Source organism: Mustela nigripes, chromosome 1, assembly GCF_022355385.1.
Source record: "Mustela nigripes isolate SB6536 chromosome 1, MUSNIG.SB6536, whole genome shotgun sequence".
NCBI lineage: Eukaryota > Metazoa > Chordata > Mammalia > Carnivora > Mustelidae > Mustela > Mustela nigripes.
The window spans coordinates 174,745,262-174,763,407 of NC_081557.1; the positions used below are offsets into that span (position 1 = coordinate 174,745,262).

The 18,146-nt window shown below is 36.1% G+C and overlaps 1 protein-coding gene across 19 annotated transcripts in view; it reads left to right on the top strand.

The window, feature by feature from the left end:
* ANK2 (ankyrin 2) overlaps positions 1 to 18,146 on the top strand; it is a 323,814-nt gene that overhangs the window by 148,192 nt on the left and 157,476 nt on the right. For all 19 annotated transcript variants that reach the window (XM_059377495.1, XM_059377473.1, XM_059377509.1 and 16 more), the window contains exons 3-4: positions 5,399 to 5,497; positions 6,825 to 6,923. In XM_059377495.1, coding sequence (XP_059233478.1) covers positions 5,399 to 5,497; positions 6,825 to 6,923 — 198 coding nt within the window. The remainder of the gene's footprint in view (positions 1 to 5,398; positions 5,498 to 6,824; positions 6,924 to 18,146) is intronic.

Below are 18,146 nucleotides of genomic sequence, written 5' to 3' on the forward strand. Positions count from 1 at the left end.
TACTAAGCTTTCTCTTTATAAAATTTATAAAAAAAGATTGCCTGATTTATAGGCTGATCCCACATACTGCCCATATTATAGAATTTTGACCTAAATGAAGGTCAGATTCAGGCCATTGTATCTTAGAGAAACTGACCATTGGGGAGTCATTTTTCTAGTTCACATTGTTCTTGAGATGAAACTGCTGTCAAATCTAAAACTTTGGCATGCAGTGATATTGCTGGTAAATGTCTAACAACTGTCTCTGAAGGGTGGGAGAAGGGGAGCCCTGATACATATTATTTGTTGATTTGCAGAGTGAAACATTTTCATGACAGAATAGGAAGACATGATACTGAGAAATACTAAATTAAGGAGCTAAGAGAGAAATCCCTGGCAAATATTGAAAACATTGAGGAGATGCTTTATTCTTCTCTTCCTTCTGTCCTCCTTTTTCAGCTGATCACAGCTCAGAAGCCTTGGGCTTGGTCTGGGAAATCTTGTAACTGGGGTGCAAGGATATATGAGCATCTGGCTTTGGGTGTCCCAAATACACCAGGCTTTGCCAATCATCCCTGACAAAATCCAGCGGCAGAGAGATGAGTGGGGGTGAAACAAGGCAGGGATTTATTTCAGTGAGGCCAGCACCAAGAAGACAGTGGACCAATGTCCCAAAGACTGTCTGTCTCCAAAGTGCTGAAAATAATTCTAGGTTTATGTAAGAGAAGTGTAGGACCGAAGTTGCTGGGTGTGTAGATGGGCAGGAAAGTTCTGTCCGTCATAGTTGAGTGGTCAGTCATGCGGGGTCTCAATGGTGTCAGATCAAGGCAGTTGTACTGCTTGATGGGGTAGTTTCAGTTCCTATCACAGGATGCTTAGCCCACCAAGTCTTTTGCCTGCGTTAAAAGATAAGCAGGAAAGAACTTAATGAGGTAGAAATTATAGACAGAGGCCAGAATGGAGGCAATGCAAGTCCTCTTTCAATTTCATCTATTTGGAGTGGTTAAAGGACTCTGAGGAACGTAAGGTGGAAATCCTTCATGTTCCATCAACTGGAATTTCAATTAACAAGTTAAACTTTTCCTTTAAGTTAAATAATCATTGACATCAGATTAAATAATTACTAAAAAGTCAAAGTGAGTCAATGAGAAAATTCTTTTTTTTTTTTTTTTGTCAATGAGAAAATTCTAATGGGGTATCAAACTTAACAAAATTACCTTTTCCCCCCAAACCAAAAGAGAATTGCAGAAGAACAAATGAAACGATTCCCCATTCTTCCAGTCTTGAAGAGGAACTTCTTCAAGTTTCTCTTCATCCTAAAGACCCATCCTAAAGGATGGGTCAACACAGGGGGCAGCTTGCTGGCTAGTTCAGTCAATAGAGCATGCAAATTTTGAGCTAAGGATTATGAGTTTGAGCCCCATGTTGGGTATAGAGATTATTTAAAAAAAAAAGAAAGGAAGAAAGAGTGGATCAATACAGAAAGTCATACATGGAGAGGTTTTATTATTTGAACAAGACAACTGTTTGCCCCTCAGGTAAGAACTTACTGAATGATATGACATCAGATTTTAGAAAAAAGGAAGTGTAACTGAGCCAACGTGAGTTCTCTCCTTAGTGAGTCAGAGATACACCAGCTGGAGTTGTCGCACAAAGTAAACTTTATTTTCAGCAAATAAGGAGATCATGGGGAATAACTTCCAAAGCTGTCATTTCCCCGAGCCAGGGTGAATGGGTTCCTTTTATTTAGGGTTAGGATGAATATTTAGATAGGGAAGCCCTGTCCTCATATGTAGAGGCAGGCATAAGACCCTGTATGCCCCTTAAGGAAACATACCTATACAGACATTGCAAGTTATGTAAATGAAGCTTATGTTCCTCTTTGGAGGGAAACAGTAGTATTATAATGAGGTAAAGTTGGTTGACAATCATCTTAGAGGTCACTCCAAGTCATCTGTGTAGGCTTGAGTCAGGAGTTAAGCTCAAATTGGTCTGGGTGGTCTTGGCCAGCTGGTGGTCTTGCCAGGGCAGTTCCATGGCTGGAGAGGTAGTTTTGGTTTCCAGTTGCCTGAGTTAAGAGATAAGCTGGAAAGGAGCTCAAAGAAAACCATGGGACAAAGGTGGTGGGTACAAGCAGGTGGACAATAAAGATCAGGTCTTGGAGTCTAGCTGGTGACAATGACAATTCCAGGACAGAGTAAATCCAGATGTTCTATGGGTAGGACTCAAACACCTGGAAAAAATATTCCCAAAACAATCATTTGGAGAAAAATCTAGTCCCATTTGAACAAAAATCCTGATCTATAGAAAGCTTATAAATTCTAGGGACAACTCAGGCTTTTCCTTTTGAATATATTAAACAGTTTTGACTCTGTTGGGGGTGCCTGGGTCGCTCAGTTGGTTAAGCATCTGCTTCAGCTTAGGTCATGGTCCCCGTGTTCTGTGGGATTAAGCATCCAGTGGGGCTCCCTGCTCAGTGGGGAGTCTGCTTCTCCCTCTCTCTCTGCCCCTCCCACCCCCAATTGTTCTCTTTCTCTCTCTCAAATAAACAAAATCTTTAAAAAACATAGTTTTGATTATTTGCAAATGTAATCTTTACCAAAATATTACCTCTATGCTCTCTTTAGGTTCATTCGTTCATCCAACAGTATTTATGGAGTACTGTGTGTCAGACATGGGGTGGGTAGAGTCTTAGGTAAATTACAGGATTAGAGTCTCAAAGTTCCTTTCAAACTCTCAAGTGGAAACTTCAGGTGGACCAGAGGTAAAAATTGAGGAAAAGGAAGGACAACTTCTTATAATAGACATCTGAAAATGAAAAATTCTTTAAATATAAATTTGCTAGGGGGAGTCTGGGTGGCTCAGTCAGTTGAGGATCCAACTCCACTCTTGTTTCAGCCCAGGTCAACATCTCCGGGTACTGAGATTGAGCCCCGGGTGGTCTCCAGGCTGGGCGGGGAGTCTGCTTGAGATTCTCTCTCGGCCTCCCCCTCTGCCTCCATCCTGCCCTGCCTCCTGATCATGTGTGTGCTAATGCTGTCTCTCACATAAATAAATAAAATAATTTTTAAAAAATGAAGAGGTATTAATTTGTTAGGCCATCTAACAACTCAGTGATTTTAACATTTGTTTCTTACTGACTGAAATAACAGATCCAACTCGAAAGACATTTATGTAATGGCTCATGACACAGAGTAAAACATTTCTTCCCGTACGCAACTTAGGAAAACTAAACAAATGCCATGCTGAAAAATATATAGAATAATAAGATAACAGTAAAGTTAAAGGGTCTAAAATATCGGGTTGATTAGCTCTTTAAAAATTCCTACCTGCAGGGGCACCTGGGTGGCCCAGTGGTTAAGCCTCTGCTTTCAGCTCAGGTCATGATCTCAGGGTCCTCGGATTGAGCCCTACATCGGGCTCTCTGCTCAGCAGGGAACCTGCTTCCCTCTTTCTCTCTGCCTGCCTTTCTGACTACTTGTGATCTCTGTAAAATAAATAAATAAAATCTTAAAAATAAAAAAATTCCTACCTACGATCACACTGCTTTCCCTTCATTGTATCATAATGAGTTTACAATTTGTGAAGTAGTTTATGTCTATTTAAATTAAGTACTTCCTGTTACCAATGAGACTGGGTGTTGAATAACTCAGAAAACAACTTTGGTCAGGTGAAGAGGTGGAAAATAATTTTTATTTGTTGAATCATTTGTATATAGTTAACACAGTTAACATTATTTTTTCTTTTATTTTTAATTTATTTTCAGCATAACAGTATTCATTGTTTTTGTACCACACCCAGTGCTCCATGCAATCCGTGCCCTCTCTAATACCCACCACCTGGTTCCCCCAACCTCCCACCGCCCCCCGCCACTTAAAACCCCTCAGATTGTTTTTCAGAGTCCATAGTCTCTCATGGTTCACCTCCCCTTCCAATTTCCCCCAACTCCCTTCTCCTAACTCCCCAAGTCCACCATGCTATCTGTTATGCTCCACAAATAAGTGAAACCATATGATAATTGACAGTTAACAATATTTGCATGCTGATAGATCAGAGTCCTAGAACTGTCTTTTTCAAGTTTCTGTTAAATTGTTGATTCATTTGCTAAATTTTCTAGGAAAAACAAATTTTGAGAGCACCTTAATTTTTATCATTTTGTGCCAGTAATATATGGAAACCATGACATGCCTGTAATGATAGGACGACTATATCCGCTGCTCAAAGTGAAATGTTGAAAACCAGGACCATGTTTGCAAAGGAGAAAAACAAAGATTACTTTGTTTTTGAACCAGATATAAAAGCCTGAATGCCTTCCATAAGAAAAAAGTTCAGTATAAGATATATAGTGACCGCAAACAGGAAATTTGTCGTCCAGCAATTTGTTTATGTATTTGGTTTCCTATTATGTATTAAAAAACAAAATTCAACCAATTAGATTTGAAGATCTAGTTAGCTTTATTAAACAGTTAATGAAAAGGGCAGTATCCCATCTAGCAAGTATAGGGAAGCTCTAAGAAGTAGTACTAAATGGAAGGTTTTTATAGGAAGGAAGGTGGGGCAAGAAAATTCTTAGCAAGAACAAAGTAATGTTCCAGACAAGGTCACTTTCCCTTGGGAAAAAGCAGGGGGTCTTAACATTCAGATTACCTCATCTTCCTTTGGGGAATGGAGAGGACCCACGTGACAGATCACCTCATTGGTACTGATCATGGAATTCTAGATTGACTGATTAAGTCATTTCTGGGGGAGATCAATATAATGTATGTAGATACCATATTTAGTAAAATTATCAATGAGTTTTTTCAGTGCTCTGGTGAGTAATTTTTCAAGAATTTAGATAAATGTGAATCAGTTATTACAGTAGTATCATATTATAAGGAAAATATAAAATTTGGGAGGAAAAATCCTAAAGGCAAATTAGTGATATGGTACTAAATGTCTTTTAAGTACGAAGTTGTTATTGCAGAGTTGTTTTACCTTAGAATTGTCCTACAGCTTTTTAATCATTTTTTATGAAAAAGATATTTCCTTCCCATTTGTTAAAAAGTAAGATTTGTTTAAACTCTGTGTTCTAGAAACTGGAAAGAATTTTATTTCTGGCTGGTGCAACAAATGATACAGAGTTGCTCTTTTTCTTTTTTTTTTTTTCTCATTAGAAAATTATTTAGATACTTCTTAGTTAGAAAAAAAAGTTTGCTGGGATAAGGTTGCTAAATCCACATTTCTAATGAATATTTACCTCTTTTCCTCTGTGAATCACTAACACTGGAAATTCGTCTGTCTGATGAATCTCAAGCTAATGCAAAAAGAAAAAGTACAACCAAGTCTGTCTAGTCTCTGGGTTAGATCCATGCATGGAAATCAGCTACTGTTCACAACCATTATTCCACTTCTGAAGTCTTGTTTGCTTCTCTTTCAGAATGGACTCAATGCTCTCCACCTGGCTGCCAAGGAGGGTCACGTGGGTCTGGTTCAGGAGCTGCTGGGAAGAGGATCCTCTGTGGATTCTGCCACCAAGGTAATATTTGTGCTGGGAGAATTTATTTCCTCGGAACTGAGGAAATGACTTAAAGTTGTTTTCTCTGGTTATGCATTGCAGAGGTTTGCTGGAACACCAAGATGCTTGACAATACAGAACTGATATGCAACTCTTATTACTAAACTTTGTAGAAAGTTGGAATTGGTTCATTTTAGGGTTTTATCAAACATGAGACTGAACAATTCTATGTACCTGGTTTCTAATATTTTGTCTTTTTTCACAGAGAGTAGATTGATATAATCCTTTATAGACAATAACACCTATTTTCCTAAAATTAATTGATTAAAAAATATAAATTGATGTAGTAATCTTCTCAGTGGAAATGGACAAGATATTTTCATGCTTTGTTATATCTTTTATTATATTCATTTAACTTGGTAAGAGAATATGCAGAATCTTTTATACTGTGATGGAGAAGAGTTTGAATCATGGATTGAATTATTGGGAAAATTAGATTTTGTCACTCTAATGTGTGTATGTAGAGAAATTGGACTCCTTTTTAAAGAACTGTACAAGGTGTTTGATATGTTAGAAGCTGTTGGGTTTTTTTGTGGTTGATATTCCTTTTACTAAAATATATTTGAACCTTGTCTTTGGGGCATCATTTCAGAAACAAGAGATATTTTTTAAAAATATCATCAGTGATGTCAAATCCTTGTCTTTGGAAGATAAAATTTTAATGTGGAGAAAGCCAGTAGCCAGTCAGAATCAAGCCTGTTGACCAGGGCTTGAGTGTGACAATATGGTTGTGAGAGAAGCAGAGTAGCTTCAGGCCCTCGAGCCTCCAGCTGGGGCATTACTCTGATCAGGGAGAGACAAAAAGAGCGCTGGAATAAATTAGGAATATGGCCAGTTAACCTGGATTTCTAACACCTCATGTGTGCATAGTTGCCAAAGTGTAGACTGGCCCTGCTCACAATATACAGAGATTCCAGTGAAAATTTAAACACAAAATCTCTCTGGCAATTCCAGAGAAAAGTTAGAATACAAGTTTACTATAGGCAATAAATTGTCACACACACGCACATGTGCACAAATCCCAAATTTGATTCCGTAAGTGCTCAGTCTTCTGTTCTTAAACACTGCCCCAGAACTGTGAAGGCTAGAAAAGGAAAACGTGATTGTGGGAGGCTCGGTGTTTTGATGACAGACAACCATCCCTTCCCAAGGTGGGCTACTATCTTGATAGAAGGACAAGCTTTAACCACTTGAAGTAATTAATTAGCCAAACCCAAAGTGCCTGTACATTTGATTTCTACAAAATTTGGAAACCTGTGACATTGCCTATTCCATTTCTCCAACACAGAAGGGAAACACGGCCCTTCACATTGCGTCTCTGGCCGGACAAGCAGAAGTTGTCAAAGTCCTTGTCAAGGAAGGAGCCAATATTAACGCCCAGTCTCAGGTATTCCATTCAGATTTTCTCTTGTGGAAATGAATTCAAATTAGAATGGCTCTGTGAAACTGATTTAATGTGTTGAGCCAGCTGTTGGGCGGTAGATAGATTTACTATAAATACTTCTATTATTTATTTCAGCCAATTATTTTATTAACTCATGCAATGATAGTTCTTCTTTCTTTGATGTATCATGATCTCCCTCTTAATATCACTGAAAATTTGACAACAATGGTCTCTCATTCTAAGTGCATTAAAAAAGACTATAAAGTGGTTTTTTTCCACAATGACAGTGACATCTGTGGAATATGAATTATTCATGTGAGTTCTATGTTGTGCTATAAAAGTATTTTCTCTCCTTAAATTTTAAACAGTCTCAGGACATTAGCATTCCAGTAGATCTGCTATGAAGTGGGAATCACACTAATTACCTCACACCCCAAATATGGACTTTACAAAACTCCTGAAGGAAACAGGGAAAATTCGTGACCCACAGCCTTATGATGCATGTAATAATAATAAACTGGATCCCTATTTCCTGAGTGAAAAATATTGCTTTGCCCAAAGCTTTACCTTTGGTATCTATTATGTTTCTATGTAGAAACTGAGGTGCCTTTTTTTTTTTTTTAATGAATAGAAATCTGTCAGCTGCAAGTTTATTTCTCTCTCTACTTATGTGGACCACCAACTTAATAAAATCAATTTTGGTACAATACTTTAAGCTACCGCTTTAAAACTATATATATTTGAATGAGGTACATTTCTTTATAAATCCATTTCTTCTCTCTCTTTTTTGAAGTTTTTAGCCTTTCTGATATAACAGGCCATGCCACAGGGACTATTGTCAAAATAAATAAGTTCCTGTCTGTCTATTCTTTGGGATAATCTCACCAGCTTGCTTTTGAAGGCCTCTGTGTAGAAATATCTCTACCTGTTTAGTTCATTCATTCATTCATCATGTAGTCATGGTTCTAAGAGGTATAAATGGTACAAGTTCTAGACCCATCAAATACTATGGGGCAAAAGTGAGAATCAGCCCTATTTTCTTGGACTTTGATTATAGGGAAGAACCTGTTGAAATTATGACAGAGAAGACATTATTTTTATTTCTGTAATAGCGTACTACTTTAAATAACCACATTTTTCTTTTAAAACCCAAATATGCACCTCTTTTTAAACATTTATTGAAAATATGCCATATTCTAGAAACTTCACTAAAAGAACAAAAATTTTCAAAAGATTTTATTTATTTATTTAAGAGAGAGAGAGAGAGAGACTGAGAGAGAGTGCATGAGAGGGGAGGGGTGGAGGGAGAGGGAAAAGCTGACTCCCCACTGAGCAGGAACCCTAACTTCAGGCTCCATCCTAGGATCCTGGGGTCATGAGCTGAGCTAAAGGCAGCTGCTTAACCAACCGAACCAGCCAGGGGCCCCTCTATGAAAAAAAAAATTTTAATTGTTACCATCTGTAAAGAATTCCCATATATTTTATAAAGTATAATGGCATCTTGGTCTTAGAGACAGAGGACTTGCAAAAGATTTTACTGCTCTAAAGTAAGGGATTAAAACCTTTTCTTTAGAATAGCAAGAGAACATCTTTTTGCTCTAGAGAAAAGATTCTCAAACATTAGCTGGCATCATAATCACCTGCAGGGCTTGTTGAAACCCATGATTCTGGGCCCAACCTCAGGTTCTGTTTCAGTTCTGGAGTGGGACCTGAGAATTTGCATTTCTCGCAAGCTCTCACATAATGCTGACACTGCTGGTTCAGGAACACTTTGAGAAGCGGTGCTTTAGAGAATGTAAGAGAAAACTGGATATAAGGACTTGGAGGTGAGATTCACTAACTGTAGATCTATTAGCATAAATCAAGAGTTTGTGTATTTAGGAAGCATGGAAATGAAAGCCTGGTCAAGTTCGACTGCCCATAGGAGGTTCCTTTTAATGGAAAGTTTACCTGCTAACTGTTAGTGCTATTAGTATCTATAAAAAGAGCTTAGTTACTTTTCTCAAAATGACTAGTTGAACATTGCGATTTCGTAAAAGTTGATAGGTAGAAAATCCTGTGAGATAAATGCTTGTTAAAAGTTTTATCAGTTATCATACTGTGATTAGTGGAAATGTATATGCTTTGGAGAGTTTTCAAGGAGAAATTAGTAATTTGCTTTCAAGAGTCAATGAGCTCGTTCTTTATAGCCATAATCATGCCAGTTGATAACAGATCCTACAGGAAGGTTTATATTGTCATTGAGAGACTAAAGTAATCTTTATTTGTATTGTATTTAATTTGCTCAATTTAGATTCATATTATAGGGAATCCTGACAAATAGCTTCAAACTGATTTTATTTTGTGAGAAAGTTTTGGAGAAAAATTAATAATTAAAACTTATTTAATTATTTAGAAAAACAAGTGACTAAGTGATTTGATAAGCTTTCTGACATTATTTACTATATTGAATTTAGGTGGCCTTTACTACTAATTAACAAAAAATACTATTACTTAAAATAGAATTTAATGATTGAAATTAAGATACAGGAATTTATATAAAACAGGTTGATTATTTTGTTCCTGCGTGTGAACAAGTCTAAAGGCATGGTTTCAAGGGCCATTGAGAGGGGATAGGAGTCCTTATCATATCTCATTCTCATTAGTCCTGTCTTGTTTAAGATGGAGATTTCTCACATGGTGACAGTGGACCTCAGGTGGGTGGATAGGATTATGCTCATGGTAGACAGACACTTCCTTTTGAGAATCAGAGAAGGGTCATAGGAATACCAAATGCTCAAGATAAATTTTGAATTTTATACTCAAATTACACCTTCTATATCTTTCTGAGAACATAGTGCAAGGCAGATGCAGGATATTCTGTTATTATAGGAGCATTGATAGCTGCATAGTACTTTACCTTTGACAAACTTCTGAGCGATTTGGAAATGGACCACTAGGATTATTGAATCAAGAAGGTAAAAAGCTCTTTGGAAAGCTCCAAGGAATAAGTTTTCAGTAAACATTCACAGGGCTCATAGGTTATGGAGAGGTACACATCTGTGGATTTTTCTGCATTTGCTACCTGAACTGTAAAATCCTTGGGAGGCTTACCTTCACATAACACAGTGCCAGTTTTGGTAGGCAGAGTCCTTAACTCGGGAAGAATTCCAGAATACCAGCAGAAGCAATTTACGTATTTTAAGTAGAAGTATGTGATCAATATAATAACCCTCAACCCATGTTTAAGTTTCTGTGCTCAGCAGAGGTAGCAGTGTGGTCTCAACTGAGTCGATTCTCCATATGATTTTAAATATTGCTCAGTCTATGTAGCTCCGTGGCGTGATTCTTTGCTCTCCTGGATTCAGTAGCATGAAGATCTCATTAAGACTTCCATGAAAGCTCTTTGGTAGAATAATGGGGCTGGAAGTTCAATTAGAATGATTGCAGGAATGCTATTTACATTGAGGATGGTTGCTTGCTTTCTGACCCATCTTTACTCTCCTATAATCTTTATTAGGCATATTAACATCTTGTAGACCATCTTAAAAAAGTAATGCTGGGATGCTTCCTAGCTACTTGTACTGGTATTTGTTTGTCACTTTTATGGTCTATAAACCTATTGGACTCAGAGATACAACTTTTTCTTATATTATATTTATTTATTTATGATTTTCCTTATTTATTTTGGAAAGAGAGAGACCGAGTATGCATGAGTGGGAGGAGGGGCAGAGGGAGAGGGAGAGAACCTCAAGCAGGCTCTGCACTGAGCTTGGAGCCCCGTGTGGGGCTGGATCTCACACCCTGAGATCATGACCTGAGCTGGAACCAAGAGTCAGACATTGAACCAACTGAGCCAGCCAGGAGCCCCAGAGATACAACTTTAAAAAAAAAAAATTGTTCCAATTATATATTATAAAGGAAACTTCGAAAAAATTTTTAAAAAGACTCTCAGAGTGATGAGTTCGTTTAAATTTTTGTAGCACTTTTTGCCTGAATGATATTTGCCTACCTCAGGTTTGCTTTTTGTGATATATATCTATAGTTTCTGCAAGGTGATATATTTCTTGGGAGAGGGTAATTTTTCTCACTCTTTTTACATTTTTAGAATTTGATGTAATAACCTTGTGCATTTATGACTGGAGGGTAAACATACACATGTATATTCTTCCTGTATAAGAATAAGCTTTGTTGTGTATTCCAATCATTCTTAACTGTAGACATTAATAACAATACAATAAATAATATTGACTGCTGGACACTATATCCAGTGTGTTGTGTACATTCTCCTGATCTTCATTTATTCTGTCATTATCGATGACAGACTGAGACAAAGAGAATTTACTCACTTGCTTATAATCTTCATCCCTGGGCAAAGCTGCTTCTCAGCTCCTATAACACTTGTACATTCCCTACAGATCCTATAAAACAGTTTTTATCATTCTTTCTTCTTCTGGTCCAAACCCTATTAAGGTGCAAGTAAGCAGATTTTCCTGAAGTAGCATCCATGTGAAAGGTGTGAGGTGAAGGATTTCCCCTCAGTGTTTTCTGAGAACTATAAATGTGAAAGCTCTGCAAAAATGTTCCAAACATGAAGAGATTCTGTTGTTGATGCCAAGGAAATCTGGCCTGAGAAATTTCCCCTCTTTAACTTTCTCTACAATAAAATGCCACTTTTTGTTTCTCACGTAAGAATATTTCTCCTTTAGACTTTTATTTTCTAATGTAAAATCATTAAAATCAGAATGTCCCTTGTAATAAAATAGTTACTTTAAAAATATCTTTTTTTTTTTTAAAACATGGTAGGCTGGTTCATGTGATGCATGCATATTTTATTTACTACAGTAATAAAATAAGCACACTGGATTCTAGAATATGTAATATCTCCATACAGCAAAAATTAAGTGAAATTGTGGAATATGGGTACGGTAAAACTTTGATACCATAGCTTTCTGACTATCTTTCTGTACCTTATACAGTGGGTCCTGGGGTGTTTGAGTTCCCTAAGAGTTATAGAGAGAAAGGAGAATATGATCTCATTAGAAGAAAGGGTGGGCCAGAAATTCCCACAAGACTCTTTAAGTGGAAGTATGTGTCTAGGGAGGTAAGAGTGGGTCTGGATAGATTCCAGATGCCACCAAATTACAACCCCATAGTAATACCTTTCACTCAGTCTCTTAATTTTAAAGTGTATTTTTTATGTGTTATTTAATCTCTTTTTATCTTTACAATGATGTGAATTAGCAGCAATTATTTTCATTTGGATAGAAGGAAAGCAGAGACACAAGCAGGAAATCTAAGGTCTCGTACCACATTAGTGATGGAGTCACAAACCCAGGGCCATTTGGAATGGATACCTTCCTTTCAATAATCTACAGAGTTTACTGGTTAAAGCTTTCTCCACAATTTCTGCCTCTTCTGGGGGAGGTTCATGGCATTATGTAGCCCCCAGAAGAGCCAGGTTCCTGGTTTAGATGCAATCCATTCTTTCCAGGTCTAATTGCTCAGATGCTGGGAATAACTAAAAACATTCCACAAAAGCTAGGCTTTTGCAAGTAAAAGGGGTTCATGTACACTGGGACACCTATCCACAGTTGGGACTTTTTCACTCAGCCATCCATTGTCGTAGTGTTCTTTTATCAAACACAATTCTTAATCCAATGGAAGGCTTAAATATACTTCCTAAAGTTTAGTTTGTGATATCTTTTTGAGACATTTTTCTTACCAGTGTTTGCATTGTTCTACTTTTTAAAAAAAATTTCTTATGTTTCAATATCATGAGGATTCTAGGACCATTTTTTTTTCTTTTCATTTTATTTTATTGGTAAGTTAGCCCAACTAAGATATTGTGACTTGGCTTTCTTCATACCATATTTTACTCAAAATTTACCTCTATTTTTCTTGAATCCTTTTGCTTATTTATGTTCACTACTCCTTGTTCTTTCAATCCTGGAAATTTCATTCGAAAAAGAAGACTTTCCTATTAGTAACACAACATGATTAGACTTTATTTTTTTAGCTTTTAGATTTTTAGACCATGACCATTAATGCCAGTTGCAAGATTACATGATCATTAGTTATACTCGTAGAATTTAATGGCTGCATGTGCCCACTATATGCAATGACAAATATCTTGTTCAGATATAGCTTCCAATAATTTTTTTCTTCATTGGCCCTCACCCACTGTTACAAATAATTTGAATTAGGCTGTGAAGAGGAAGAAAACCTACACAGTTGGCCAGCATACCCATTACACTGAATTGCTTCCATATGGCCATGGAGCTATCCCTGGCTCTCACAACAAAAACTCATAATGGAACATTCTGTTCAGTCACACACACACACACGCGCGCGCACACACACGCACACACACACATGCACACAGTGTATAAAATGGGATCTGGAATCAGATTCAAAAAAAATTGTTTTGTTTTCAACATTTTTTTCTCCAAATGTATACATGTGGTTCTTTCTTCATAAGGTTCTTGGTTATTTTAATTAAGAAAATTATTGTAGCATAACTTTTTTGAAGTTAAGGTAAAAGCATGTACTTGCATTTGGCTGGGGATAAGAAAGAACTTAGGACACTAAGAGCTAATAAAGTCTAATCATGTTTGTGTTACAGAACCTTTTTGACTCTGCAAATCAGTTTATTGGGTGATTACACATTTGCAAATGCATCTGTGTTGCTTATCATTCCAAGTTAAACAAAGGAAGTATGCTTTCTCCAATTCCTCATTCTCTGATATGTTTAGAGAAATGATGAGAATTGACGTCTTTAAAATTTTGCATAAAATGGAATTATTATCTCACATTCTAGTAGAATTTCAACATTAAAAGTTCTAGTCTTTTCATACACACACATACACACGCCTGAAAAGACATGATAATATTTTTATTTGCAATAAAATAAACAATGTTCCATTTTTGAAAGAAAATTAATACATGCATATTTTGTCTTCATGTTCATTTATCTAGGGACAGGTGGTATGAAAAGGTTGAATACTCGTTATCAGTTTGTCCTGAGACTTGAATGAAGTAAGACATAAACATCATTGAATCTATATCTATGGTAGATGTCCTATTTATTTTTCACTTCACAAGCCTATCCATGTCCACTATTATTGTATTTTAAAGGAACTACATTTGTAGAAAGGTAAGACTTATAAAGAGAAGACTAAAATGGCTAAGATGACTCTACATTTCTCTTAATAGAAATCAAGTTCAAATTTCATACAGAAGACCCTTCTTTTTCTCTCCTTCAGAGTTTAAATGGAGGATAAGCAATTCTGGCAGCAAATAGTTAAAATAGTCTTGTAGCACTACTTACCTCACATCCCACAGCACAGCATATATGTTCCGCAGCAGGTAAGATGCTAGAAGACCTCAAAGCAATGATCCTTCCAGGCAAAGATCACAAAATAAAACAAAAATGTGAAAACATGACACTAAATAAATTAAATAAAACTTGCCAATAGAAAATTGAGAGTAATCATTGATTTTATACTTCTGATTTTTATACTCCACCACTCAGCAGGTGTTTGTGTATTCAACATGTGCTCACTAATATTTGCTAGAGATACAAAGATGGGGTTGGGAGTGGGAGAGACCTGAGGAAGTGATGGCTGAATTGATTTTGGGTGTATTTTTTTTAAACTCGTAGATAATTTTATTTTTAAAATCTATTTTTTCCAGCTTCAGTTAAGTATAATTGACAAATAAAATTATACGGTATTTGAAGTGTATAATGTGTATAATGTGATGATTTGATTAATGGATGCATTGTGAGAGGAAGCCAGGTACGGCCTCACAGGTACCTTTATTTCCCTTTCTCTCTCTCCCGCCCCCTTTTTCATGGGAATATTTAAGTTTTCCTCTTGTAGCAAATTCCAGTTATATAGTACAGTGTTATCAACTATATAGTAATCATATTATATATTAGAAAAAAATATTATATATTAGAGTCTTGGAACTTACTGGTCTTAAAACTGAAAGTTTGTGTATTTTATCAGCCTCTCCCAGTTTCCCTCACACACTGCCCCCCCCCCCGCCGCTCCCCCTGCAAACCACACTACCCACCCCAGCCCCGTTCCAAGTCCCTGAGAACCATTTTTGTACTTTCTGTTCCTGTAAATTCAACTTAAAAAAAAAAAAATAGAAGAAGAAATAGATTCCACATATAAGTGATACCATGCAGTATTTATCTTTCTCTGTCTGGTTTATTTCACTTAGCGTAATGCCCTCCAGGAACTGTTCTTTTACAAAGAGGAATTAACATAAAAATCAGGGAAAGAGGAGATGCAGTGTGCTATGGGAAAATGAAATAACACAGGCAAGAGCCTAAAAGAAATCTGGGAGCTGAAACATGAAAGGGAAATGGGGTATATGTGAGGCTGAGAGAGAAAATCAGATCCTGCAGCACTCTGTGAGCCATGTTAAGAATTTTGCTTTAAAATGTTTATCCTAAGCCCAGTATGAGGTAGAGGTGGGAGGTAGAAAAAGATGAAATTTGGATTTTGAAAAGATCACCCCGATGCCCTTTGGAGAATGATAAAAGGGGCATCATCATAATAGAACCTCCCTCGTAGAGGTTATGAGAATTGAATTAGTTAATCCATGTACAGCACTTAGAACAATGCCTGGCATAAGAACTCAATGAATATCATTGTTAATAGATTCACTGAACGCTCATTTGTGCAAGAGCATTCGCTCTGTATGCCCTCTGCTCCCTGTAGCACAGAGAAGATGGCAAAAAAGTTCCTTGATGTAGCTTAAGAGAGTGCTACTAAAAATGAAATCTGTAGCTCCTATGACTGGTTCTTTTCACCTGCTTTTTGGAACACTGTCAGTTCTGGTGCATGAAATTGCATGATCCTAAACACCGATGCAATAGTAACTTAATAGTTTAAGTAATTCAGTAGTGAGGACATTTAGAATGTAGACATTGACTACCTACAGACACAGGCAGCTTCAGACAAATCGATAAAATATGAGAATTTTCATCTCGATACATATGCTGGGTGGTAAAAATGAAAGTACAACTAGCAAAATATGGTTTTAACTAAATATTATTTTTAAAACACTTTCAGAGGGTAATCCCAAATGTGGAAAATTCTACATAGATTATCATAAACTAAAAAAGTGTTGTTTATATTGAAGACAATATATCCATGAATCTAGTGTAGAAATTGAAGGTGTGGAAAAACAGCTTTAAATTGCTGTTTTAAAAACATCTGATGATCTTGATAGATCTGGGTTGGTTTTCTTTAAATATAAAGTTCCATTCTACATCTTTTATTTGGGCAGTTACCACTTTTCAGGACTAATGATAGTAATTTATGGGTCATTTTAGTTCTCTATTACAGATATTTCTGTGCCTAGTATTTTAATATTATTTTAAATGATATATTTAATATATATTCAAATTAATAGATTAAATTTTATTTTTAATAACTTAAAGAAATTGCCCAGCTAGGAATATCAGGCTGCTTCCTGAGGAAATATACAAAAGTGCTGCAAAAACATTTAGAATGATAAGATATTAAAAGTATTCTCATTAAAGCCAGTAACAAGAAAAGGATTCTTGTCAGTGATACTATCAACACGGTGTTCAAGCCCTCGCCAATGTAATAAGATAAGAATAAGAGTGGAACAGGAAAAGATGAAAATGTTGTTTTATACAGAATATGTGATCATTTAGATAACTCAAAAGAGTCTGCAAATCAACCTAGATATTTTTACATTAACTAATTTATTAAAAGCCTACTGCCTGCATAATTCTATCCTATGCACGTCACAGACTTGCACTTTCATGTTCTTTGGCTAAGATTTTTTTCTGCCTAAAAGTTGAAATGAATTGCTCTTTTAAAAAATTAATACTAAGATAGAGTACTAAGTTCCTCATCTAAAAATGGAAGCACTTTGAATATTCTATATAAAATTGGATTTTTGAGGCACAGCTTAAAGCTTCATTAGAATGTGCATGCATGATCAAGTTCAACTGTATTTTCTGTTCCTTTCAGATCATTGAGATATACTTTTTGTTTAATGATTTTTAAAGATCACAAAGTTGTACCAAAAGTACGCATAATTTGATCTGCAAATAGTAGCCCGATGGTATCTTATTAACTATTTGTCTGAACATAACCTGGTACAGTATTTTACACTGTAACCCTTTAAAATTTTATGTTTAAATAATGTAAGTTGACTTGAAGATATGAATAGCAGTAATATAAGAAGTAGAATAACAGCTGGACTTGAAATGCAAATCAGCAAAGGCATATCATTTCAGGAGAGCAAGATAAAGACATCACTAAGTGGAGACAAACACAGGAGGGAAAATTCCATTCCAAGATAGGAAAAGGAAGGCCATAAAATATGTTCAAGTAATTCAGGAATACTACATGTACAGATGTAGACTTCACATGAGATTCTATCATGGTTAGGAAACCTACCCTATTACCTACTATTTGTATTACCTGGGTTGGTTACTTAACCTCTTAATGACTCTATATTCCCATCTGTAAAACGGGGATACTAGTATTTACTGCACAAGGTAAATATGAAGATTAAATGGGTTAATACATGGGAAGTGCTTAGAACAGTGCCTGGTCCAAAATAAATGTAATATAAATGTTAGCTTTTATCTTGATCATTAGATATAATGGGTTAGCTGCCTGAACTGTTGAATAAGTAATTCATGGATTAGAGCATAAGTTAAATCGGGTTGAATTTTAATTAGTTAATCTGTTATTTTGGCTGATTGACCATTGGAGCAGAGAAGTCATTATGTTCTGGAGGTGGTGACAGAGAAAAGATTATACAGAAATTTCATCAATAGTGTTTAGAAATCTGTAACTTGTCCTTGCTGTAACACAGGTTTGGAATAAAGGGCAGGAAGCTAAATGATTAGAAAAAACACTTGCTGCAAACAGCAAGAAAGAAAAATGACTGTGTTCATTGAGCACAAACCATACGGCAAGCACTGTTCTACCCACTAGGGATGCAACAGAAATCTCTACTTTATTCACTTTTGGTCGTTAAAACACCCAAATTTAAAAGCACCACTTTTTTGTGTGTGTTTGGTGTTTTCTTTCCTAATAATTTTTTCTATTTTCTGTTATTTTAACATAACTTCTGTTTTTAATCCCAGTATTTGTTTAACAATTTGCTTAAATATGATTTAATAAAGGAATAAGCTGTTCTTCATCTCTTAAACATGAAAAACACATTTTGAAGGCGAAGATA